The following is a 27093-nucleotide window of genomic DNA, read 5'->3' as shown; positions in this document are numbered from 1 at the left end:
ATGATAATTCTGTTGCTCTCTGTTTGTGATTATGACGGGTATTGTGTTGACTGTGGGAGAGAAAGGTCCTAGTCCAGAGTTTTGTGTATTACTGTTAAAAGTGGAACAAATATAAATATAGGAGCTGGGACCAGGGGAACATCAGTCAGTGGCAGACAGATCAGCAGGTAATGTCAGTTTGGGGTAGTGACAGGGCGATGTGCGGGAGTGCTGTACGCCAAATGCCAAATTGGCGGACAGCAAACGGCGTCCCCAGGCGTTGAGGTGGAGCCCGTCTGCCCCAAAAAGATGCCTCCTCTCCCAGAAGGCATCAAAGTTGTTAATAAAACCCAAGCCGTGGGAGACACAGGCAGAGGAAAGCCAGGTGTTAAGGCTGAGCAGCCGGCTGAAACGGCCTATCCCTCTGCCACAGGTGGGGGTGGGCCCAGAGATAAAAGCACTCACCTGCAACTGACCAAGGAGGCTGAAGAGTTCGAGGAAGTCCAACTTCAGCAGCTCAGATTGCTGTTTGGGGATGTCATTGGTGCCGATGTGGATGATGAGCCGGTTAACCTGTGGGTGGGATGCCAGAATGTTGGGAATTCTGTCCACTATGTCAACAACAGTGGCTCCCGGGAACGACAGCGTGAGCGCCCCCCTCATCCGCACGTTCCTGACGATGGAATCCCCGAGGACCAGCGTGGAGAGAGGAGGTGCCACCGGGGGCTGTTGGCCATCTGAGACGCCCGCGCCGCGACACCGGGGGTGTTCAGATGGAGATGCGCCAGCCGGACTGCGTGAGTGACTCCCAGGTAGCCGCGCCGTGGGTCCTCTTCTCCGAGGAGCCGGGGTAAAGCACAGCTCTCCGCGGTGAGTTTGCACCACAGCGTCGGGTTGCCCGCCGCGGCTCCGGGGGCGTAGTGGTGGAGATGGCGCAGACCTCAGCGACACAGCGGGATGGCGAGGGCTAGCGGTCAGAGGAGGAAAGTCCACAGGATCCAGGACATTGAATTTATTCTCCAATACTACCGCACCGGAGGGGTGGGGGTGCGAGAGACGGATCCTCCTGCCCCCTCTGCAGCCACCACGCGTCTCAACCATGGTCCATGGCGCTGGTTGGAGTGGAGTGGAGCTGACCAGAGCCTTGGGTCTGGCCCCTAGCTGAAACCAGGAGTTCTCGTCCTTGGAAGAAGCACCAGCGACGCAAGTTGAGAGCCTGTGTTGACTGTTGGCGGGATCTTGGGACACAGCAGCTGGATGGTGCACTGTGTCGGCTAGCTCAGCGCTAGTAGCGGTGGTTTGAGCTTTGCCAAGGAGGATCGTGTCAAGTTCGCATTCAGCCCCCTGGATTTGGTATAGCGTGGATATCCTTTGTTCCAGCTCGATCACTTTTTGGCTCAGGTTGATGCAGCTTTCACAGCTGGATGTTGAGGTAAGTGGTGCCATTCCGGAATCGGGACATTTATTCTGTCCTCATTTTCTTTCACCGAAAAATTGTTTCCTGCGGTGCCATCTTTCGTCAGGTGGGTTTGATTCTCATCCCTTCACCTCCCTGCCACTCGCCTTTCGCTTACCACTCACACATGTCAGGTGGTAACTCCTAAGTACAGGATCTGTTTATGTGTGTTTCTTGTTACTAGACCATCACAGTGTTTTTTTGTTTTTTTTGTTTTACTCACAACCAAAGCCCCATATGTTTACAAGAGCAGGTCCATATGGCACAGTTGTCTTAGTGAGGACATGTTTGAGGTTCAGTCCATCAGAGTGAGGACATTTTGATGTGTTAGTGTGTCCATGCATGCATTTTCTGCACGAGTCTGCTTTTTCTGAGTGACACATGTCAGCCAACCCCTACAGGGCAGCTCTAACCTTTGCTGTCATTTCTCTTGGCAGCTACGCTGTTATTATCATCATCATCATCATATTTTTCTTTTCTCTTCCTCTCCCGCTCCCTTTATTTCATCATTTCTTCTCTCTGTCAGTCTTCCTCTCTCTTTCTTACCCTCGTCCTCTTTGGCTTAATCCGTCACGTTGATGAATCTGGTTCAGTGCCAGTCATTCTTTGGTCTGCTCATTCACTTATACCGTCATCGCAGGGCACTGCTAACTGTACTGTGGTTTGTCAATCACATGGTATTTTTATGTTTCACTATATTTCCGCCAAGCTAAATGTTGTCTGGTAATTTTCTTGGCGTCTCTGCAGGAAAACAAATCTAGCCTAAATTGAATTACAGCTTAGGTCTCACAGAGCCAGGCAAGCCGCAGAAAAATGTGCATTCCTCGACTAGCTGGCGAGTGGTAGCTGGCTGTAGGCAGGTGAAATCAGCCGCAAAGGGAGTGTCGCACCGAAAAGCATCATTTTTGATTGCTTTGGTTGCCAGCAGATTGTCACCTACAGTTTGCACGAAAACGCCGACTTTTCTGTGCTCACCAACTACCCAGTGAGCGGTAGTGAACCTTGGAAACGTGTGACCGAAAATGTAAATCATTTGTTTGCAACCAACTTGTTTAGAGAGGATCGAAGGTCAAACTTCCAAGTTTCACTACAGTGCCAACTACAGCAAGTAGTTGGCAAGTGCTTGCAGACAAGTTGACTTTTGTCTTTTATGCAAACTAAAAGCGACAATTTTTAATCTGCTATTGACCACAGTGTTCGCAAGGAGGCTTTTGCAACGTCTTTGCAACCTTTCACCTAATATCTTCCAGGAACCACTCATCATTAACCTGGGTAGCCACTCACAAGTTTCTCGGCCTGCAAGCCCAAGTTAACAAGGCAGAATCATTGTTTTCAAGACATCTAGTTGCCCTCATATAGATAAAGAATTAAGATAAACATCCCATAAGTATGAATTTTAGAGAAAAGTGTGTAAATCTACCTGTTAATTTACAATGTTCCTGTTCCATGTTTTACCTGTTTTGGTTAGTGGTGTAAAAATCTGTGAAAGTGCTGAAAAAGAATGACGCCAAAGATATGAAATATAGCATATTTTAAAGGAAACAGTGATTGAAAGCTAAGTTCTTCTTACAGTCAGTCTTTGAATAAAACTGACGTCACATGGACCTTTTCTAAATTGCAGATGCACAAACCAGGAGCTGGAGTTGACAGTGAACATGTCAGAAACAGCTTCTTATGTACACATTCAGCAGATGAGGAGCAATATTAGGAGATAAATGTTTTATTACAAATGCTCTCTCCATCGTCTGGTTGTTTTCCTGCTTTTTGGCGATGACTTCGTAGCATATGGGATCTTGAGAGGTTTTTTTTGGGGGGGGGGGGCTTAAAACAGAAAAGTTGGGTGGTGTAATCCCAAAACAATGAGCAGAGCTGAAAATAACAGCAAAGTAAAATGATAATTATTTGTGTGTGAATTTGGGGTCACACTAACCAGTATTATTTTATCCATTATTGATATGATTTTTGTTTTTATTCAGGCAAATTAAAGGAAGGCAGAGAGCAGAAAAATATTCTGGAGCAGCTGAGGGACTTCTTTGACGTAGTGTGATCTACTTTTTTGTTCAGACTTGGGATCATTTTGGCTGTGCCAAATATAATTCATGATTGTTTCAGCACTGAAGGAACGGGACGAGGAATCAAATGTGTCTTCTTCTTTTTTTTTTTTTTTTTACCTGATTTGAGCTCCCTGTTTTAATTTCCATTGCCAATTTCAGCTTTGTCCTCTTGAGGATTTTTGACCTTTGCTGTGAACATTTCAAATTATTTGAACCTTTAATTAGGAATAAAAGTATAACACTTACTTTGTGCCAATTGTGCAATTCTTATTTCTCCTTTTGCACATAATAAATATCAAAAAAAAGAGTACAGCATGTCCTCATCTAGTCATAAATAAAAAAAATATATAGTGGGGTGCAGTCTTACTTTTGATTTCCATATGGATGGTTTGGTTCACATTTCTGCAACAAAACAACCAAAAGTTCCTGTGCGGGATCTTAGAGATGTGTCCTGTATTTATTTACCAGGGGAAAAAAGGAAAAAAGACATTACCTGCTTCATTGTTTCGGCCCGGCAGTGTAGCGTATCATTGCCGGCTGTCGTGCTGATGTTGCCCTGATCTGCGACTATCGGCTACTGTGACGGAATCGTAATTGAATTGCCCATCGTGGCCCGGCCTCTCACTTTATGTGGGAGCTCCTCTGTGTCAGAACTGCCAGAAAGTCATTACAGCAAATTAGTTATTCTGGCCCCACGCCAACTCTGTCACACTCTTCTCTCCTCAGTCTTTGTGTTCTCTGCCAAGCTCTCATAAAGTAGAAAACGCACTGCTGCGGATACGATTGAAGACTGTAAGGTTATGAATTAGATATACATTGGCCGGCCGTGTTTGTGTTTCTGTGCATGGCTGACTGCAGTATCTAATCAAGCTTTGATGAGCTTCCTGTTTCCCAGGTGGCGGTGAAATGAAGGGATAATCATCTTTTATTAAGAACGCATGGCCGAGTGCATTTAGCGTTCATGCAGGCTCTAATGAACATGGTAGCTCTCTTTATCATTCTCTCGCTTTCTTCTTTCTCATATGTACTTTTTTAAATAATAATTTGGTGGTTAATTCTGTCAAATTGTCACTTTTTAGCTTCAGATTTGAATATTTGTAGATTTACCACTTAAAATGAATAATGTTTAAACAGTAAATCCACTTCACATAGAGGAAATAAAAGCAGCCGCTTTATAGCTGGCGACGCTCAAATTTGAAGAGTTGAAATGACGGCCGTTCACTAGCTGATATTTTTAGCGATAACCAGCTCGTTAATTTAATTATCTCAGTGAGTGACTGAAAGAAGTGTAACAGGCTTTTTTTTAATGTCTTGTTTTATGGATTCAGCCAACTGGTCTCAAGCTAAAGCCAAACTCACCAGAGTGAAACTGTGGGAAAATCCACTCACTGGCCACTTTATTAATTACTCCTTGCTAATACTAAGTTGAACCCCTTGTGCCTTAAATCTTCATGGCATAGATGCAACAAGGTGCTGGAAACTTTCCTCAGACATTTCAGTCTGTGTTGACATGACAGCATCACACAGTTGTTGCAGATTTGTCAGCTGCACGTCCAAGATGTGAATCTTCTGTTCCATTAGATTCCAAAGATGATCTGTTGGATTGAGATCTGGTATCCATGGATACTCATTGTCATGTTCAAGTAACCAGTTGGAGATTTTTGGGGCTTTGTGACCATGTTGCGTTATCCTGCTGGAAACAGCCATTAGAAGATGGACATACTGCTCACTACAGGATTGACATGGTAAATGGACAATAGGTAGGCTGTGGCATTTAAATAATGCTCAACTGGTACAAAAGGGCCAGGGTGTGCCAAGAAAATATCCTAAACACTGATACACCAGCACCAGCAGCCTCAACTGTCATAGCTTAGTACAGCAGGATGAAACCATGTGTTTTTTAGATTTCGAATCTTGTAACACAGGTTGAGACTGATCTAACCACTCAGTTCACACTTGAGTCTGTGTGAACTGTAGCCTCAGTTTCTTGTTCTTAGCAGTGGCACCCGGTGTGGCCTTCTGCCTCCAAAGGCCATCCGCTTTAAGGAAAATGCCAGTAGTTTCTGAAACACTCAGACCAGCCTGTCTGTCACTATCAACCATGCCACATTAAAAGTCACTTAAATGACCTTTCTTCCCTGTGCTGGTATTGAGCAGTTCATCTTGCCACATGCCTGAATGCGTTGCTGCCATATGACTGGATGATTGAGTAGGTTGAGTATGTATAACTAATAAAGTGGCTAGTGAGTGTAGTAATTTGGATTGTCTAACAGCATGTTTTTACTGCAAATATACAAAAAGTGTTTGTAGTGTGAGGACTAACAAGTGTGTTTGGCCTTTGTAACATTTTTAAGCTAATTAATTTTTCCAAAAATACAAAAAAAGATGAGTATGCTCATGCTCATGCATTTTATTCCAGCATCATCACCCCTGTCTTGAAATAGCAATAAATAATAACAATGTTAACTTCTTCTTTTTTTTTTTTTTTTTACACCAAAGCAAGTCAATGTTCTTTTGTACACTTGCACTGTTTTTTATATATATAAAAATCAAACACACACACACAGGAAAACCTGATCATGTTCAGCTAAATCTCCATTAAGTGAGATAAAATGAATTCTCTGTACATCTCCTGTGCTTGCTCTTTCCCGGCACTGGTCGACTGGCCAAATAATAGGACACGAGTCCCCACCTCCGCATCTCCAAAGGAGCCTGAAATCCTGTCACACTCACTTGCGTGCACATAGACACTCACAGGTTGTGCATGGACTTACACACACGTACCATTCAGAAACACCCACGTTAGGTCTGACGATCTGCTGACAGACATCCAGGCAGAGCACTGATTGTACCGTAATCCCTCTCCATGGCAACAACAATAGGTGTGTGTGCAATGACCAGGCCTAGGAGAAAGTTACAGTATATATTTGTCTTAATCACATACGCACACACATGTTCTCTCTCTCTCTTTCATAGATGCAGCGGCACTGGATTTATCTGGTGATACTCAGATATGGCTGATAGGGTTAATTGGTTTTCCGAGGGCATGTAGGGGGAGAATGGCTGACACTGACCAGATTACTGCAGACACACCAGGGAAGACCTGCCAGAGACAGACAGAGCAAGGAGCCCGAGAAGAGCAGAGAGAAAATAAATGTAACTGATGACCCGAGAGCAGGAAGTGCAGGCAGTTGGAGAGGTGGAAGAAGATTTACCTTTCTCCCTTTAGAGCTCAGAAGTCAAATAGTGAATACAAGAGGCAGTGAAAGCTGTGAAGTTAAAGCAAAGTTTGAGGGCAAATAGAAGCTAAATTAGATTGGATATGGCAAATGTTAATTCCCTTAATTTCTTTTGTTGTTATTGTATTGCTATTTTATATTGTATTTTTCTAACTGAAGGGCCTGAAGGCTTTTTAAATTAATTATCCTGCCACTTTATCTGAAACCATAATTTCACGCTATATTGCATTGAGTTTGGATGCAAAGTGTTTGAATTATATTGCATCACTTAACTAAACAACTTTCCCCCATTAAAGGTGAATATCACTGATTTTATACTTTTTGGAGAATATTATGTGTTAATATAAATATAATACAGAAGTTAGATTTGACCGCAGTCGTGCAGATCTAGAGTCCAGTCTGCAACCGCTTTGTAACCACCAGTCTCTAGGGAAGAATGTGATTCCCCAACCAGCTGGCAAGTGGTTGCTGGAAGTTGTTAGTTGGCATTGGTTGCAAACAGGTATGTTGTTCTGCACCACCAATTGCAAACACTCACCAACTACTTGCCAAGTGGTGGTTGAACTGTGAAAGTGCAATGCGAACCCGAAACGAAGACCATTCACCTTCAAAGTTAACGCTGGGGCTTTAGAAATATGTTGGTTGCATTTTGAAAGGCATCACTTTTACTTTGATATTCTCGGTTTTCCAGTTTGCATCGCATTTCTTTCGCGTTTCCCTACCTCTTTGTGGTTAGTTAGCGAGTGCTTCCAGACAGTTCAACATCGTCCATGCAAACTACAGGTGATTGTGGCAGCCTGCTAGCAACCAAAGCACTCACAAAGAAATGTGTGGTGCAGCACCATGTCCCTCTCTTATACCGGCCAGCAACTTCTCCCTACCAAACTGATTGGGAAATACACATTTTTCCTTAGCAACTGGTAGTTGCCATGAGGTCGCCAAGCTGTCTCCAGACCTGTGTGACTGAGGCTTTAGCTGACTTCTTTTACCTACCCCTTATCAGTTTATAAGACTAATACTTCAACATTATAACTGTTATTAGTGTAACGTGCTATATGGTAAATGTCAGTTTACCATATATAGCAAGCATAAATTCACAATATGAAAAACATATTTCTGCTTTCCTGCATCTGTTAAATGGGCTGCAATGCTCTTTGAAGGTTCATTAACTGGTTGCTCTGGATTTTTTGGATCTGGTCATGTGATTCTTACCAGCAGGAGTTTGGAGATCGCCCAGTTGCTGTTTCATGTTGAAACTCCATCTACTTCCCCACCCACCGGTTCCAGGGTGGGCATTGCTGGCTAATGTTGTCTATTACCATCCTTGGTGCTTAGCTATTGAGATTTTATTGCATGTCATTCCCAGTTCCACTCTTGCTCCATTTCCTGCTGTCACACTACTAAAGAGAGGAAAAGTTCTTCCACAAACTTCTTTTGAAAACATACATTTAAATTGAATAAAAAAAATTATTATAATTAAGGGTCATGTTATGTATTTATGTTAAAAAAAATATCAGACTCATATTATTCTTAGTGTATCAGCAGCTTTTTGACTGTTCAGCAGATAATGTCCTTATACATAAGAATAATTTACATTAACAGATTAATTTGATGACCCATGACAGCTATATACAGCTTCAACAAGTCATTCAGTTGTTAATGTAAGGTAAAAAATTAAACACTTATAAAATGACAGTAGGAACTCCCACAGAGGGGAAAAGATGGGGGACATCACCGAGACCGTGAAAACTGACTGTATGAGTGTTGTTGCTGGGCGAGAGTGGAAACAACTCTACTCTACCTCTGCCTCATGGACTGAAGTGGTTTTAGTGTTGGTGGGTTTTATTCTAAACATGCTTTCGAAAAAAAGATTGCAAGTCCTTATTATTATTTCCCTTTAAAATGCTTTTCTTGATAAGGTGACGTTTAGAAAATGATTTAGTGGATTAAAGGATTTAAGCTATGTCAGCAATAAATATCCAAGAGCTGCACCTTTAACTGTGTAATATTTACCTGTTTGAAAGGATGTAATGTTTTATATTTGTATAATTGAGCAGCAGGTTTTACAGACATGGTAGAGAAATTTATGGATCTTTAAAGTACTTTAAAATTCTGAAAGCAGCAACAAGTTCCTCAACTGAACGATGATATTGGACGTCTGAAAAACGTATTCTACCCTTACTGAAGCTAAAAAAGACTGCTGCCACATCAAAGGACTAGAAGTGTGTTAAGAATCAGGTGACTGTCATGAAGGAGTCTGACTTACTGAAAAGAATATGGTCTGTGATAAAATACAACAGGTTTTCATAATCTTAAATGTTAGAAAATGGTGTGTGTGAAGGCATTTCACTACACAGGGTGAAGGATTTTAGGTGTGGATCCTATGCACAAACATGTAGCATGTAGCCAAACTTGTCACGGCTGCAGCGGCAGTCGTATGGGGTTGAAGGAAAAAGGACCCAATCACAGGCTGACGATGCAATGAGTGAGCTTTATTTACCATCAAAATACAAAACAGAAACCAAAGCTAAGAACAAGAAAATCCTAACAAGAATTAACTTGAAACATAAGATAATAATCAAAACCAAAACCACTGAGTCCACAGGTTTAGGACCATGACAAGACTGGGATGATGTATGTAGCATGCTGATTGGTTAAAAGTGGCTTTGAACAGGAAAAGAAGTGACAGCTGAATTCATCACAAAGAAGGAGGAGCTAAAAAAACCAAACGTAAAAAAAGCAGCACGAGAAGCACAGACAGTGACTACAGGGGACATTTTTAACCCTGACACACAAACATACACACACATCAGCTACACGTCACGTACTTTCAGCGTGCACTAACCACAAATTGTATTAAGAGCTTGCACAAATGAACCGCAGGGTCATTTTCTGGCACAGTAGTCATGGAAGTAGAGATCACATTCGATGGGTGGGTACGCGCGGATTTCTAACAAGCGGGACAACTCAGAAGTGTACTGAGCTTTCAAGACACCTGGGATATAGCGACATGAATTTTTTATCAGAACTCCGACACCAGTGGTTTCTCACAATGACTGTTTTCTTCGGGTTTCTTGAAGTGATAAATTATCGATTTCACAAAAGTTGACAAAGCGCCGCAGGTGCTGAAAATCTCATCACTAAAGATTTTGATGCAAAGCGGCTTTTAGAGGCATTGTTAAAAATTGCTGGAATGAATGTTTATCACTGTTGGTATTCCACATTGTTCCTTAAAGCATGTTTTGTTTTGCAATCATCCCCACCAGTCAGGACTGACTAGACACAAATCCTGCCTGTCGCGCACACGGGAACACACACACACACACACATACACACACACATTACAGGAAGCTGCCAACAACCACAACAGGAACCAGAGTTTCCTGCTGTCAGTCACTAAGCCTCCACAGTGAAGTGACTGGACACCTTGTCGCTAGATGATGAGTGTTTTCCTTTCAATTACCCCACCCATTTTTTTCCGGAGGCAGCCAGTGATTTACCCCAGCGGTTCACTTTCCCAGCTGCTCCTTTGACTTCATCACAGTTACCAATCACACACCGTACAATAAGTAGCAGTCATCTCTGCAGAAGCTAGCTCGCCTATAATCTAGTATATGTGAACATCCTGTGTCCAGTTTACAGTTTGAAACTTTACTTTCTTTTGGTTTATTTTCACCTTCTTGTGGCCTACATCTGTAAAGATGCTCTATTTTATAGTATTATCATCAAGTAACTAAAACCACTAAGGAGATTGCTGAAGGTACTAAAATTGGTTTAAGAACTGTCCAACGCATTATTAATGGATAGTGGTGAGCCACCAACATCATCATCGAGTAAGAAATGTAGTCAACACAAATCTTGATTGACGAGAAAGAAAAGAAAAGTTAAGATGTTGTTACAATTAAAGTTACCAAAAGTATCCACTTTTGGTAAGATATGCAGAAATCCAAATATGACAGGATATAAAAGGAAATTAATCCAAATAAATCTCGAGCAACATTTTCAGAATGCAGTTTTCCATATTTACATTTCCACTCCACGTTTGACTGATTCAGTTCATTAGTTACATTTACACATTTAAATAAGTAATGAGTAAACACTGGCTCGTAAATGATGCTTCTAGTTATTTGTAAGTGAAGAGAGCATATAAAAGTTTTGATTTTATAGCGATAGCTTCTCCTTGAGTGCACTTATTGCACATCACCATTGATCTGCCAGATTACTGTAATAATACACAAATGTCAGCACACAGCACTCTTTTGGCAATTACTCCACAATTACCAAACAGCGAATTAAAAAGCCTTTTGTATGTACACAGTTTACTAAACGGTGAAAAGCTTCCCTGCAAAACAAAATCTGTCACAGTGACCGCTACCTGCTTTGTTTTTAAGTTTATTTTTTAAAATCCGGACGCAAGTGTCAGAAATAAGCACACATGCAAAACACAAACTTCAGTCAGGGTTAGTAGATGTTTTCAAGCATCCAGACAGATGAAATTCTATCTTGGGAACTTCTTGTTTACTTTTTTTTTTTTTTTCTTTCTTTCAATATTCCCTCCAAGTGTGAGCTGAAGAGGACTCAGCAAACTGAAGAAAACTATTTTTGTGGCACACATACTTGTCACACTTGTCAGTAAACTCATTTACACAAGGCTGAGGCTGCATGCCCGCATGCATATGCACACTGTATTATGTAGAGCCTGATCAAAAATTAATGGAGCAGAAATGTCCTTGAAAGTTAAAAGATGCCTATGAATTTGCAAATGAGAAGCCAAAAATTGCTCTCCGCTAAATTGGAGTACCCTTTCTGCATTTCACCCTGTAATTTGTTGATTTGTCAAATATTCACACATGAATGGTTTCGCTGTCCCCTGTGGGCCACTGTAGGCAAATTGTGGCTGAACAGTCCTTTCCAGTGCATTCTGCGTTAGAAAAAAAGACAGGTTTTGGTCAGAAAACAATAGCCTGAAGAGAAAACATGAAAATAAGGCCAGCAGTAGAGGAAAATACAGCATCAAGACAAAAAAACAAAACAAAAACAAGAAACAATAAAAGCCCAAAAATGGAGCAGAAGGAGAATCTGCAGCATCTTTCTTCATATGTTGTCTAACCATTTTTTAAATTTTGAATATATGCAATAAAATACACCTTCTAGGTATCTGTTCTTACTTCAGACATGTAAAATCTGCACCTATCAATCCCACTGCCTCTGTTTACCTGCAATGCTTAAGTGCCCTGTCCACTGTAACATATGTCAGTTTTACTTATTTACATCCTTCTGCAAACTTGCTTATGGCATGAAGTGATTAGGGAAGACATAGAGCACCATAAAGCGGCGTTGATGGGAGTTTCCCACACAGATGTCTTAATGAAAATAATAAACAGTGACCGCAATAATGCTTAATGAGGTTAGGAGCACACAAAGAGGGGTGGACTTTTTGTAAAGATATATGAGCTGATCTGCTGGGAAAAACACAACAATGCCTGACAGCTCTTTGTGTTCTTTTGCACCTCTGTTTGAATCTCATGTAGTCTCCTAGAAAAAAATACCGGTGGTTACATTTTAAGAAAATTGCAGGTTCCAGCACAAAAAAGGGAGAATGCGTTTCTTAAATTTTAGCAGAAGCATATAATTTGAGAGAGACAGAAAAACTTAATTAAAACAAGCAAAAAAAACAAAACCACGGTATGAAACAAAACATGGCATGTATCATGATACGTGACAAGCATGCAAAGAACTAGCAAATGTCCAAAATTTCCTAAACTTTGGGAAATAATTAATCCGTTTTTTTAAATTTTAAAACACCTACTTTCATCTCTTCCAAACACTGATCCTGCCCATCTTCCCCTACGGCTCTGAAACCAAGACATTGACAAGTTTGAGGTGTTCTAAATGCATTGTCTACGACAAGTCCTTGGAGTTTCTATAAGTGATCACATGGGAAACAAAATCACTGGAGACTGTTGCCAGCAGCAACCAACTGGCAGTGACCAAATACATCAACGTCAACTTCAATGGTTTGTGCACCAGGTCAACTACCACACTAATTACAGCGTGCTCATTGGCACGTCAAACAAAAATGCCAAAGAAAACATGGACCAAACAGACTGGGGACAACTTAAAGGGCCAACAATTTGATCTCGAGCAAGCTACAACCAATGCCACTGATCGAAAGTCTTTGAAGAATGTCACTTAGAGAGCTTGACATCCTGCGGACCTACAGTACACCACAGTCGACCACCTGGACCAGCTGCCAGCTAGGACCCAAAGAAGAAAAGAACATTTTGAAACTTCTGCATTAACATGAAAAAACTGTTTTGATTTATCTATCTTGTCTATGGTTTTCTATGCTTTAACTTAAGGATGTCAAATTGTGTCGACTGTGGTTACAAATTGAGAAATAAATTTAAAATGTAAACTTCTGATAAAACTCCACAAGGTTTATGAGAAACTATTAATCAATCAAAATCCAGCGTTACTTCCATGGGCTACAGACGGAAAAGTTACCAGCATCATTAAAGGGGAAAATGTTTGCCCCCTTAGACAGTCAGTGTGGACTCTGTGCGTGCCTTCTCAGTGGGAAATTTACATTGCAATGCACCAGCTATGCATGCGCCCAGGCAGCTGACATCAAGGCGATTTCAAGTATGACAGGAATGACTACTCGGCCATCAGGTCTCCAGCTGTCTGTGTATGTGTCAGCAACCAAGTATAAAGGCTCGAGGCATGTGCGACTGCACTAAGTGAAGTTTTTCCCCTCAAAGCCAAGACAAGGAATTGGGACAAAATAGCGCCCTGTTTTTATGCAGAACTGCATTTTTCTTACATAGCTCTGAGAGATATTTGCAGACACTTGTGATTTTAAAATTAATGAACAAAAGAGTCACACTTTTATTATATCGTTTGGAGTTGCAGATGTCTTCTGCCAGTGTTGGTCTATGGGGAGAAATTGCTTTTTTCAGAGGAGGTTTGGAACTCAACGAGGCTCTGTAACTTCACACAGTCTGCTGCTTCATAGTTGAGTTGCTGTGGTTCTTAAATGCTTCCGCTTTGTAATAATTCCACTTAGAAATCCAAGTGGGAAGAAATTTCACAAACTAACTTGTCACAATGGTGGGACTCAGTGAGCTCTTTAGATTGACCCGCTCTTTCACTAATGTTTGTTAAGGCAGACCATGTGGCCAGGTGCTTCATTTTATACACCTGTGGTAGTGGGATTAGTGTGGCCTAATATTATTTTCTATACAGGGTGTGGTTGGTTGTAATTTTTCAGCTAGCTCTCATACTATTAGTGAAATCAGTACTTGGAAAAAATGCACAACAGTTACACAGAGCACACAAACTGTTGTATTATCATCTGTATTCTTGTTTCCACTCTTTCCCCCTTCATCACCAGCCTCTGATCTGTCTGCTGTTTGGTCCTGGGTTGTATTTTGCTCTTCTGACCTCATACGATATGGTTCCGACCTAATAAACCCACTGTTGTTCAAAAACAGGCAGAAGCCCAATTTAGCTGATACTTGGAGCCCCGGTGGATTTGTGACAATAGATTTTTTTTGTGTGTTACCTGCACAGACGGATTATGCTTTCAAATCTCAGGTATTAGTGGGCTTACCACGGGGATTACGCTTTGTACTTGATTCACGTTCGGTTCGAACAGATAATGCACCGGCATAGAGACAAGAACGACAAAAAAATTGAAAACTGATCAGAAGTTTGGACAGACAGCAGATACATTAATCATCTCAAAGATTCACCTTGCTGTCAAAAGTGGGTGGTTTTCTCTTTTGACCAAGTATTGCGTGACTCCAGCAGATTTGTAACACTTTTTTATTTTTCTGCTACTTTGTGTACACTTGGGCATTAATCCAAAATTGGAAGGCCTTTTTATGACATGAATGTGGAGTCTCATTAATATAAATTGATATTCTTGTCACATCTTGGAGACTTTGCATAAGGCTTCTTTAAAAGTCTCACATTTTAATTTAAAAATAGAATTTTCTTATTTTTGTCAACTTGTTGCTATAATGTGTTTAGCTAAAGCGAATTACTTATTTTATAGGTGTGTCTGTTACAGTCATTGCTTTTTCTAGTTAATGCCAAAATTGCTATTACAGGCATAGCCCATCTCTTTAGCATCTTCAAATTGCTTATCTGTTGGCCCAGATAATAGACACCAGCCTTAGGAGAGAAAATCCTCCAGTTTAGAGCCACAAAATTCAGGCAGTGATATTTGTCACTAAGCCATAATTAGGAAACAGTTTTTTGATATATGGTTGTAATTTCTAGGGCATAAGGTTAATTTTATCTCATCCCTCTGTCTCTCTCAGAAATTATATTGGATCTTTTGCTTCCTGCCCGTATCAGGTTTTTGCACTTATGGCAGATGAAGTTGCTGACCCAACTAGAGATGTAATTGTTGCAGTAAAGGCTGTACTTGCTCCTCTTAAGAAAAAAAGGGCTCGAGGCAATTTGCTCTAAAATATATGTACTAGTTGTAAACAGAGTGTAAGGTAAAGGTTTCCCGAGGGGGAACCATCTTTATGACTCGGTCTCGTACACCAGTTACTGACAAAACAAATGGTTTGGATTTATATTTCCCCTTTTTGATGGCACATTTCTGTCTCCACTCCTTGACTCTTCTTCTTCACTGTAGTTCTCATGAAAGCTGCAAAAGAAAATAAATAAATAAATTCAAAGCATTCTCGAGGTTGATGGACTGCCAAAGTGTCAAACAGTCTCAGGTTGCAGTAACTTCTCTTCTTGCTTGCTGACCTCCCTGCTGCTAGACAAGGGCTTGGACTTTACCAAGCTGTTGCAGAAGGGTTCTGCTGAGAGAGATATACAGTACCCTCTACACTATTGAACTGTCATATATATTAACCTCAACTAACTCACGCCAGCATGCTGCTGGGTAAGAATTTATCTTAGCCAAAGTGTAGAACCTGGGCCATGGATGTCTGAAAAATAAATGCACTTCACTGCAGCAGCAGGGTCTCTTAAGGTCAGCGAACACATCACTTCATTCTGTTTGTAGCATTAAATTCAGACTAACACTGCAGACACTAAATATTGATGTTTAGTGATGCTCTCAGCGTTACATGTTTTGATGAAAGGAAAAGAAAATTTCAGAAAGTGTTAAGAAATCAGGAAAAGTTGCACAAAAAAAGTAGTTGATTGATCAACTGAATGGTCAGATTTATCTCTGAAGTATTGTGTCAGGTTTTTGCTAGATTTTTCCTTTTTCCTAAAGACATGACTTTCAGATAATTAGTTTCCTGCAAATAGCTTTTTGGGCTGTCACTTTGTCCTTTGTCCTCCCCTTTTCCAGTGTCCTCAAACTGTTTGAAGGACACACTGAACACCATGTAGAGATATTCCAGGTTTTTGGCTAATAGTTAAAAATAAACTTTCTGGTACAAAAATATTATTTCATGTTTGTCAAACCATTGTATTTGGCATTTTTTCATAAATCCAGCTAAAGAAATGTGAACAAATATGCATGAGAGTGAAAAAGCAACCGATGTCTAAGGAAAAATGTTAAAAATAACTTTAAAAGTGCCTCAGAAAACCTGGAAAACTGTTGCACAAGACCAGTTTAAAACAACATATATGGCTCCTTGGAAGCAAAATATAAAGAATGGAATGACTCGGGACTTTTGCACAGTACTGCATTTTGATACATATGTTGCCAGTTTTCTCTTGTGTGTTGTTTTGAGCTTCACTTCCTCCCCCGTCTCATTGTCTTCCCCGGTCATCACTTGACTATAAAAAGCCCTGGTTTGTGGCAATGTTACTTCCTGTCTTGTTCCAGTTTATATTCTTTTCTGTAAAGTCCCTTTTGTCCCAGACTTTTGGGTTACTTCTGCTCCTTACATCTTTGGGCTTTGTTTTTGGAGATCAGTTATTAAAGCTCGCTTTTTGTCGTGAACTATGTCTTCCACTTTCTACACTTTTTTACTGTTGGATTTATCAACAGTAAAAACATTATTACTTCATATACACATTCACACATAGCTTGAATCAATTTCACCCAAGTGCAGCAGACATTACAAAAATATATCTATCTATCTATCTATCTATCTATCTATCTCTCTATCTATCGAGATATATATATATATAAATAAATGGAGTTTATCTTTTATCACAGATGCGTTTCGCTGGTTCAGGCAAATTATCTTTCCTTGGGGTCAATAAACACATCAGGTCATAGTGGATTAATAGAAGAAAAACACCTTTGATTTGAGTCTGACCTCATTTGCTACAGCCTGACTCATTCTCTCTTTGTTTATGATAAAAGTGCCTGTAGCAGTTGTACATTCAGATGTTGTTTTCATTCGTATAACATGTGAAAGACCAGATTTATAACTTCAGGGGCTCTACTCTACTCCCACTTTAATATTGTTTTATAATACTGAAGAAAAATGAAAATGTCTTATTTTATATACGGTCTTCTTTTTGTTTCTCATTTCTATGACACGGGCATTTTAATAATGTACATTTGATCAGAAATTCACTGCCTGTTTTCCTGACATCGCATATCTTTGTATTCTTACGTGCTCAAAGTTTTTAGGTTTGTGTCTTGATGTCAAATTCTCCTTTGTGTGTCTTGCAGTTGGGCGAGGACACTTTCAACCGCGCTAAGTTGTTGAACGTTGGTTATACGGAGGCTTTGAAGGATGCAGAATATGACTGCTTCATCTTCAGTGACGTTGACCTGATCCCGATGGACGACCGCAACCTCTACCACTGCTACGACCAGCCGAGACATTTTGCCATCGCCATGGACAAGTTTGGCTTCAGGTGATTGAATGAGATCCAGTTTCCCCACTCGTTTGTCTGAAACACTGACAGCCCACACATGGTTTTATTTGTCTGGTGGACTCTATACATGTCTTGCCAACTCCAATTATTGTTGTACATCATTCTTCTATGCTGTAAATACATTGAATTTAAATCTGCTAGTTCCTGCCTAACTGAATTTCCCCTACAGCCTTTGTTCTGACAGACAATCGTGAAAGAACAGTCTTTAATTTGAGTAAATCTCATTATACTTTGAATCCCTTGTCTGCAGCCTTAATTAGTATGAAAACTCACCACAGTTCACTGCTGCCAAGTTTAATCAGTTCGTACTAACAAGAGCACATGTTTCAGAGTGTAACTAACGAGTTTGGACTACAGCAAGTGAAGAGACCTTTGGTAACTGTGAAGCCTTTGTGCAAACTGAATTAGCTGGATGAGCCTATTATCAAATGTTATTACTGTTTCATTGCTGCTGTCTTATTTGCCATCGTTACTTTTAATTGAGTCATAATAAACAAAATATATGTGCTAAACAATTGTTAGATTTTAGAAAAATATTTTCCTCGTGATAAATTAATAATTTAGTCTCAATTCCAAACTTATTGGGGTATAGATTTTTTGCTTAGACTGGTCTTGTCTAATCACACAATTAATATTTTTGGTTTTTGGTGTTTCTGTTACATAAAATAAGGAAATTATCAATGATTATCATTCAGTGTATAAAATCTAATCGGTATCTTATAGAACTTTATGATAATGCAGAGATAAAACAATCATCAGGTATTGTAGGATGAGGACCCAAATGCAGACTCCAAGACAACAACATAGTCCCAACAAAAAAAACTCAGCTAACTCAAATAAGCCCAGGAAGTCAAAGAGTGAGGACACATGGGAAGTTTAACAGACTCTGTGGCAAAGACTTGGAGGAAAGACATGGCTATTTATGCACATAAGGTTTTCAGGGAAATGGAGACACAACAGACTCGCATTGAAACCAACAAAAAAACCTTTCAGATAAAAAAGGTAATATTTAAAGGAGACACAAAGGAGAAAAAGAAAGAGTTCACCTTCAAACTAACACATTTCAGAATATGTAAGTTTTACTTTGAAGGCAAATACTCTGAAAAAGTGCATTGCACAAGTTTCACTATCATATGTAGAATAGTTGACAAGTGTTTGCAGATAAGTTGGTGTCTTCCATGCAAACTCCTTCCTACATGGCTGGGGGATAGGAAAGGGAGAAAGAAATATGAAGGAAAAGAAAAACAAAGAGGAAGAGGGACAGTGAGAAAGGGCACTTAAAAATAGTATGCAAACTCCTGGAAACTATTGTAGGCTGCTTGCAACCAATGCAATCAGCTCCCAAAAACTGCCAGCAATCTGTAGCAACTACTTGCTAACCAGTTGGAGAACATACATTTACCATAGTTATCAAAGGTTAACAGGGGTGCAAACAAGTCTGTAGGCCTGTGTGACTAGGGCCTTTGTGTTTTGGGGGGACTGGAGTCAGCTGTCATAAGGCAGAACGCAGGTAAACCTAGGACAGGTCACTTGCTCAGTTAGAATTACTGAATAATCCAACCGATGTGTTTCATTGGGCTCTACGTCTCTAATTTCTAATCCAGGATAACCCAAAGAGGTCCAGAGCCCTGAATGGCTGGGTCCTGTCTAAGCATCTTTTTGCATAATGACACCACACCTACCCTCAATTATCTAAAAGCACTGGAAGTATTGATGAATACTCTAAATATGGCCAGTGATGTGACCTGGCCATCCAAAAGCTGTCAGTCCACAAGAGTTATCCTACTGAAAACCCTCAGGGGCTCCTGCAGGTCCCTGATATAGTGCTCAATAAGCTAATGCTATCTGGCAACAAATACAATGCAGGTGGTAAGAAGGGCTGAAGCTTACATTTCTTAATAGCAATTAATCAGTAAAGACTTAAAATGGTTTCATCAGGTTTTTTTGGCTCCTCTGAAATAAAGAAAAGGGCATACAGTGAAAGGACAGCCTGGAGGTGAGAGTGACTGGAAGGTCAGAGAATTGATTGTGGTTAATTACTTATGTTAAAATGAGATTGTTGAAGAAAACTGATTCCAAGGTCAGCGTGGTCTGAATCAGCCTATCAACTCATTTGTTCAGTACTTCAAATTTAAGCATGTAAAAAGTTCATAAACTTCTAAGCTGTGCAAGAAAAAAATGCAGCAGACTCCAGTGACTTTTGAGCACATTTTTAAAGTGAGTACCTTTCAGTATTTTGGCCCTGTCGTTTTATGAAGGCAACTTCAGTCATTTCAAAATGTAAAAGGAGCAGACGTTTCTGATAAATGGTGGAAATGCTAAAAACACTAACAGTGAAAGTCAGGTCACATTAAGTGCTACTCCATTACCTTAGCACCTCAAAACACCAAACAGCTCTCTGAGCAGAGTGTGTCACCTTGAAGTCCATTTCATAACTCTGACTTTTTCAAAAGTATTGCACAAATTATGTGCTAGAGCTTCAAGAAAAAGGTTCAGAGGTTCTTTAAGCTTTTTCATATTTCTACATAACATGACCTGACATATCAGAGTTTCACTAAATTCTTTAGGTAGAAAAAGAGAACCTGATTTAACAAATTTAAAAGTATGTATAACACTTTTATGTGACCCTGTGCTTTTTATATCGGATCAAAACTGCAAGCCTTTATTAAGGTTGATTAAATGCAAAACAGTAAATTCAGAAACAGACGCAAACAAAGTCCAAAAGAAATACAGAACACAAGGTATTCAAGGAATAACTAAGGTTGCCAGACAGGAACAGACTACAAAAACAAATACACAGTATAACACAACCATGAACTGAGGCCTGAAATACAGACATGAGGTAATCAGGGGACACAGGCAGTGATGATGAGACACAGCTGAAACTTTCTTGTCTCTAAACAAGACAAAGAAGTAAAACTAAATATAAGAGAGAAATAACTTACAGAAAGGGAATAACTGAAAACACAGAATATAGAAAACTTGACACAAGACAGGGAACAAGAGTTCATAGAAGACAGACTGTAACCAAGACTCAAAGCCTAATGGGAACTGGTCGCACACGATACAGGGAAATACTGGAACAATCAATACCTAGAAATAAGAAACCGTAAATGCTAGTGAATAAAAGAAAATAAAAACCTGAGGAACGGCTAAACTCAACTACAAATAGCAAGGGCAGCTAAGCACTAGAGGTAAATGCTAAGGAAAACAACGAGATACATTATAAGAAATAAGCTTACAAGGAATCAAACAGAATATATTTAATAAAAACTCCAAAAACCCTGGACCGTGACACAGGTGCCGTTTCATCACATGAAGTGTGGGATGTCACTTCACTATCTCTTGAAATTAACTGCTGTTATAATTCCAAATTAATTTCTAATTAATTTCCCTTTGATGAGCAGTGGCTTTCTCGTTTAGCTCTTCATTTTTAAAGCTGGTGGACTCATGAATTGTAAGACAGCCCTTTAATTACTTAGAAATTACCCTGGGTTCCTTAGTGACATTGCAGATTATTATTATACACCTTGCCTGTGGGGTCTTTGTTGGCCAGAAGAAGCTCAGGTCAGGAAAGGAGTCGGGAGTTTTTGAAGTAATTAGAAAAACATTTATGGCCTTTTGAGAGAATCGCCTTGACTGAGCTCTGATTACTGATGTGTGTTTCTGCATGTTTTCATGTCACAGTCCCAGAGTCATTGGTACGCAGACATGTTGTGTTTACTGCCACTGAAGAGGAATTAATCTCGTTCATTTACAATGTCATTTTCCCGTCGGCACTCATTAGGCTTGCTAATGCTAACACAACCAGCAGCACTGTGCGACCGATCAGCTGGTGTTTTTCTTCTGGGGTGACAGCTGCTACCGTTTATGGGTGTCAGCATACGCCAAAGTCGTACCTTTGTCGCCACGGTCAGTGAGGAGCTGAACAGAAAATGCTGTGTTGGCAACAAGCGATTATGTGTAAAGATCAAAGTAGGAGATTCCAAAGCAGAAGTGATGAGAGCCACTACAGGGTGAGGTATGGAAGAGGAAGGGGAGCGTATGGACTGGAAATAAGATGAGTGATTATGATGGAAGTAGGGAAGCCATACCGACTGGAGTCTGCTGATGGTATCGTGTGAAGTTGTCGGTTCAGTGTAATTTAAAAAAGAATTGGCAGAACTGTCCCCAGAGTTTTGTTGTCTTTGTAGGAAGATTTAATAAAAACTTCACTCCCCCAAACAAAACATGCAGTTCGGCTCTCGCTCACTCTGAATTTTTTGCTTTTCTTTTTCTTTTCCCTCAGCATGTGTCCTTTTTAAGCACACACACACCTGACCATATTGTTGCTGGGACAGCTTGTGTTGAAACATACGGTCTCATTAGTTTTCACTTGTCATCTTTCAACAGGGAGCTGTCAAAAATTGTACAACACTGTAGAATACACACACACACACACACACACACACACACACACACACACACACACTGCCCTTTGGTTAGACTCCAGGCTCCTGTCATGACATTTCCAACCAATGTCCGTTGGACTGTTCTCATGTCTTTTGAGGAAAAATAAAACCCTGCTTGGCTCCTGTTGGGTCTGTGTTGCCACAAGCCCCGCTAGTTTAGAGACTTATTCCTCATGAAGAGCGGAAAACAAGACAGAACATCTTCAACTGGCTTGTCACTCGCTAACGAGGAAAGTTTTGGGTCAGAACCAGCTCTTGGAGCTCACGCTCCTCACCTGACTCCAGCCCCAAATCCTTAAAAGAGCAGCTTTCCTCACAGCTATATATTGACAAACTGTTACAATACACATCACAGCACAAGCACCTCCCTCCGTAAAACCCCCCTTAGTTACACTATGTGTGTGTATGTGTAAGCACCTGTATGCATGAGCAGGAACGTGTGTGTGTGTATGTGTATGCATGTGAGAATGTGTGTGTGTCATGGGGGTGCGTTTGTGTGACCTCCTGCTGACCAAAAGGGTCATAAAAGCAGGAAGCTTACAACACAAAAAACATGCCTTCCAGATAGGATGTATCTGCAATAAAACCTCCCCCAGCACAGAGTGGCTGGAGAGGTGGTCAGAGACAAAGGAATGTCTTGATCCTATAGATTGATCAGAGTTTACAAATTTAAGAAACACAATGACACATTCAACAATTGTATATATATATATATATATATATATATATATATATATATATATATATATATATATATATATATATATATATATATATATATATATATATATATATATATATATATATATATATATGCTTAAATTCTTCGAGGCATGAATTCAGCAAGGGGTAATTGAGATGATTTGAACTTTACAGCCATGGCATGCTATGTTGCCAGAAGCAGACATCAGAAGATCATCATCATCGTTTATTTGTATAGCACTTTAAGAACACACCAGGGGCCCGTTCTTCGTACGTCGCTTACTACATCCAAGATCAAATGACACATCCAAGATCAAATCATCGCGCTAACCGTGAGCTCACTAATCCGGTTCCCCGAACACACCTGCTGTTGACGATTACTACAGCTGGACGCAGGAATGTGACATCACTGGGTGTCGTAAAAGGGGCTACGCATCGATAGTAGAAACATTGATCGGCAACCCGCTGATTGGTCGGCGAAAATGTCCAAGGGGCGTGCTCGGTATTTTCCGGCAGCAGAGCAAGAACTCATGAGTGAGGGATTTCAGGAGTTTCAGAGTTTAATTAAAACGCAAGAGAACACTGCAAAGGCTGCAAAAGCAAGGAGAGAGGGCTGGCAGAAAGTTGCTGACAAATCAAACTCGTAGGTAATTTAATAATAATAATAATAATGGATTGGATTTATATAGCGCTTTCCAAGGCACCCAAAGCGCTTTACGATACCACTATTCATTCACTCCCACATTCACACACTGGTGGAGGCAGCTACGGTTGTAGCCAGGCTGCCATATCGCGCCATCGGCCCCTCTGGCCAACACCAGTAGGCGGTAGGGTAGATCTATCATATGACACTATATTGTCCAATATCATATGGCATTATATTATATTATAATATGTTATATTATATCCCCTTTCACATTAGAGCCACAACAGGACCCACAAGAACATGGGAACAAGTAAAAGTGGAATACAGGAGTATTCTACAGAATGGTAATATTTATCTCTTAGATTGCTTTGCGTCTCTTGGCAAGGTAATACTGGCCTGTAATACTCTGTTAGTTTGTTCATAACAGCAACCAAGAAAAGGGCAGAGGAAAAAAAGACAGGTGGTGGTCCTGCACCCCCTCGTCAACAAGTTGGTTAAGTAAATAATACCCTCACGGGAATATCGATATCTCTCTATGAGCACACTGTCGCGCTGAGCTAAAGGATCCTGTCTATCCCGCAATATACGCTGAATTCTGAGGACTCTCCTTATCAATCTTGCACCTTCCGCAATGGGTTGGTCGCGTATACGGACAGGACATGGCTGCGACAGGCTTCCCAAATCCACCTTCGCTTTTATAGCCGTGGTCTCTCATCTTGATTACACGAAGTAATTTACAATTACTACTCTGAAATATGAATTACATCTGTAATAATCACATACATGTAATAGAATGTTAATAGTACATTTCCCTTTTTTAGGAAATGACCTGTATGTATCTGTGTGACATCAATAAAAGGATCAAGTGCTGCATTATCTTTAGTTACATTGATAATATTTATTTATGGTGAAACAGTGGAAAAATATCGCTGTTGCTTTCGTATAAATGAAGCGGACATACCTGCGTGGCCGCGATCTAATCCTGTTTACATAAAGTAAACCTGCTCCCGAGCAGGTTTACGCTTACGGCTCTGTTGCTATGACAGCAAGTCCCGGATGGGCTTCGGGGAACCGACTGATCCAGGATCACGCGAAATCGTCAACAATCTAATCCGGCTAACCTACTTAGCGAGGTACGAAGAACGGGCCCCAGGCAGACCAAAGTGCTGAACAACACAGATCAAAACAACAACCAAATTAAAAATACCATAAAATCATTACAAACAATAAAATAAATAAGGTGTCAGTTTCCTACAGAGTTAAAAGCCAGGGAATAAAAATAGGTTTTCAATCTGGACTTAAAGACCTGCACTGATGACGCTTGTCTAATTTGGAGGGGAAGGTTATTCCAGAGCATCGGAGCCGCAATTGAAAAGGCACGGTCTCCTCTGCATTTCAGCCGCGACTTAGGGACCGACAGCAGCAGCTGCTCAGCTGAACGGAGCGAGCGAGGAGGAACATGTGGCTTCAGCAACTCAGTTAAGTACACAGGAGCCAGACCATTTAAAGATTTAAAAACCAATAAAAGGACCTTAAAACGAACCCTAAAATCAATGGGAAGCCAATGCAGGGAAGCCAGAACCGGAGTGATGTGATCGAATTTCCTACTACTGGTTAAAAATCGCGCCGCCGCGTTTTGCACTAACTGCAGGCGTGACAAGGTGCCCGACCCGACCCCTATTAAAAGGGAATTACAATAGTCCAGACGTGAGGTGATAAAAGCATGAATAAGAGTTTCCAAATTGGGTTTGGAAAGGAAAGGCTTAACCTTCGACAGGCGTCTGAGGTGATAAAAAGCTGATTTTACCACCCCACTTACATGACCTTCAAAAGTAAGCGCAGAATCAAGTTTAACACCAAGATTAGTGACTGAACTTTTCAGATGAGAGGTCAAATCACCAAAATCAACATCTGGAGAATCAGTAGAACGATGCGGGCCATATAAAATTGCTTCCGTTTTGCGACCATTAAAATTCAAAAAATTATTTGAAGAAGATGGGTACACTGTGGTCATAAAGGGATGAAAATTGTCAGCAACAACACTCAGGTGGTGTTACGCCCCTAGTCTAGGCGGGTAGGGACGCACATAAGGTTGGAGGAGAGAGAGACAAATCCCCGCCCTGGTTCCCAAGCCAAACATCCAAACCAGTTGTGAGTAAAAAAAGTGATTTTATTTAAGGACAAGAAGCATAGCTCCAGGGTGAGCCCAGGCCAAAATAATAAACAAAACCAACTAAGTCCCACCAGAAAAGACTAACTAAACCCTAAGAAAGAAAAAAGAACAAACAAATGACAGAGCTATCCCTCGCTCCCTGACCAAGAAAACAGGAGAAAACGATTCCAAAAGAAAAGGCAGCTCACCCCTTCCGCTTCAGCCCACGAGTGCCTAAGCTCTCAGCTAATGCACTAGGAGCGGCTTTTACAATTCACACTCCCACAAATACACAAGATAAACACAGGCTGGGAAAACCAGGGTCAGGACTGCGACGGCTGTCAGGCTACTCGCTCGTTCCACACTCTCTCTCTCTCTCTCCCTGGAGCTGTCAGAGTGGCTTTTTGAATGTGGTCACCTGTTCCATGGTCCAATCAGCTGCTCACTACTCTTCATTAGGGGAGGGACCTGTAAAGAGTCTTAAACACAGTAAAGAGACACAGAACAAACAGCCCACACAGTGTTCTTATGGCCACAGCCGTAACACCCCCCTTCCCAAAATCAAAGACATCTCCTTTGTAGATGTTTTGGACAGTCATGTTTAAGGGAAAACACGGGATAGGGCATCCGCTAACACATTCTCTGTGCCCTTTTTATGACGGATTTCCAAATTGAAGTCCTGCACCAGGAGGGACCACCTCATCAGCCTTTGGTTCGAGTTCCGCATCCGCATTAGGAATACCAAGGGATTGTGGTCGGTATAAACAATCACAGGCGAGGGACTGCCACCGACATACACCTCGAAATGCTGCAATGCAAACAGCAGAGAGAGGGCCTCTTTCTCAATCGTGCTGTACCCTCGCTGATGGACATTGAATTTCTTTGAGAAATAGCCGATTGGGTGATCCACACCATGATGGTCTTCCTGCAGCAATACGGCACCTGCCCCGTTTGCACTGGCGTCCACTTCCAACTTAAAAGGGCGTGCAAAATCAGGGGCGGCCAGCACTGGCGCACTGCACAGGAGAGTCTTAACAGCCCGGAACGCACTCTGACACGCAGAGGTCCACACAAAAGGTCTCAACACACTAGTGAGGCTAGTGAGAGGTGCGACCACGTCCGCGAAGTTTTGACAGAAACTCCGGTAGTAGCCCACCATGCCGAGGAAACGGCGAAGCTCATGCCTAGTCTGAGGGGCAGGAAAATCCAGTATGGCCTGGATTTTGGCCGAGATAGGGCGCACTTGCCCCTGACCCACCTGCTTTCCTAAGTACGTTACCATGGCTTTACCAAAATCACACTTGGCGAGGTTGAGGGTGAGGGATGCCCTTTCCAAGCGATGGAACACATCAGTGAGTGTCTCCATATGCTCTGACCAGGTGTCTGAATAGACGACAATGTCATCCAAATACACTTCACACTTGCAGACGCCGCCCAGCACGATATTCATGAGCCGTTGAAATGTGGCGGGAGCGTTGCGCAACCCGAAAGGCATGACAGTGTACTGGAGAAAATGGTCAGGAGTAACAAAAGCAGAGATTTCGGCCGCACGTGATGTTAGGGGAACTTGCCAATAGCCCTTTAACAAGT

The 27093-nt window shown here is 41.1% G+C and overlaps 1 protein-coding gene across 1 annotated transcript in view; it reads left to right on the top strand.

Annotated features, from left to right (window-relative positions):
- Positions 1–27093, top strand: part of b4galt2 (UDP-Gal:betaGlcNAc beta 1,4- galactosyltransferase, polypeptide 2) — a 220946-nt gene that overhangs the window by 152128 nt on the left and 41725 nt on the right. Inside the window, exon 5 of the mRNA XM_085254075.1 lies at positions 17344–17531. Within this exon, the coding sequence (XP_085110201.1) occupies positions 17344–17531 (188 nt within the window). The remainder of the gene's footprint in view (positions 1–17343; positions 17532–27093) is intronic.

The sequence above is a fragment of the Mchenga conophoros genome, linkage group LG18 (genome assembly GCF_057382185.1).
Source record: "Mchenga conophoros isolate Kocher_MC1m ecotype Shallow Benthic linkage group LG18, M_conophoros_male_GT1.1, whole genome shotgun sequence".
NCBI lineage: Eukaryota > Metazoa > Chordata > Actinopteri > Cichliformes > Cichlidae > Mchenga > Mchenga conophoros.
Note: the sequence above shows the minus strand (reverse complement) of the source record. Positions and strands in the feature narration are given on the sequence as shown.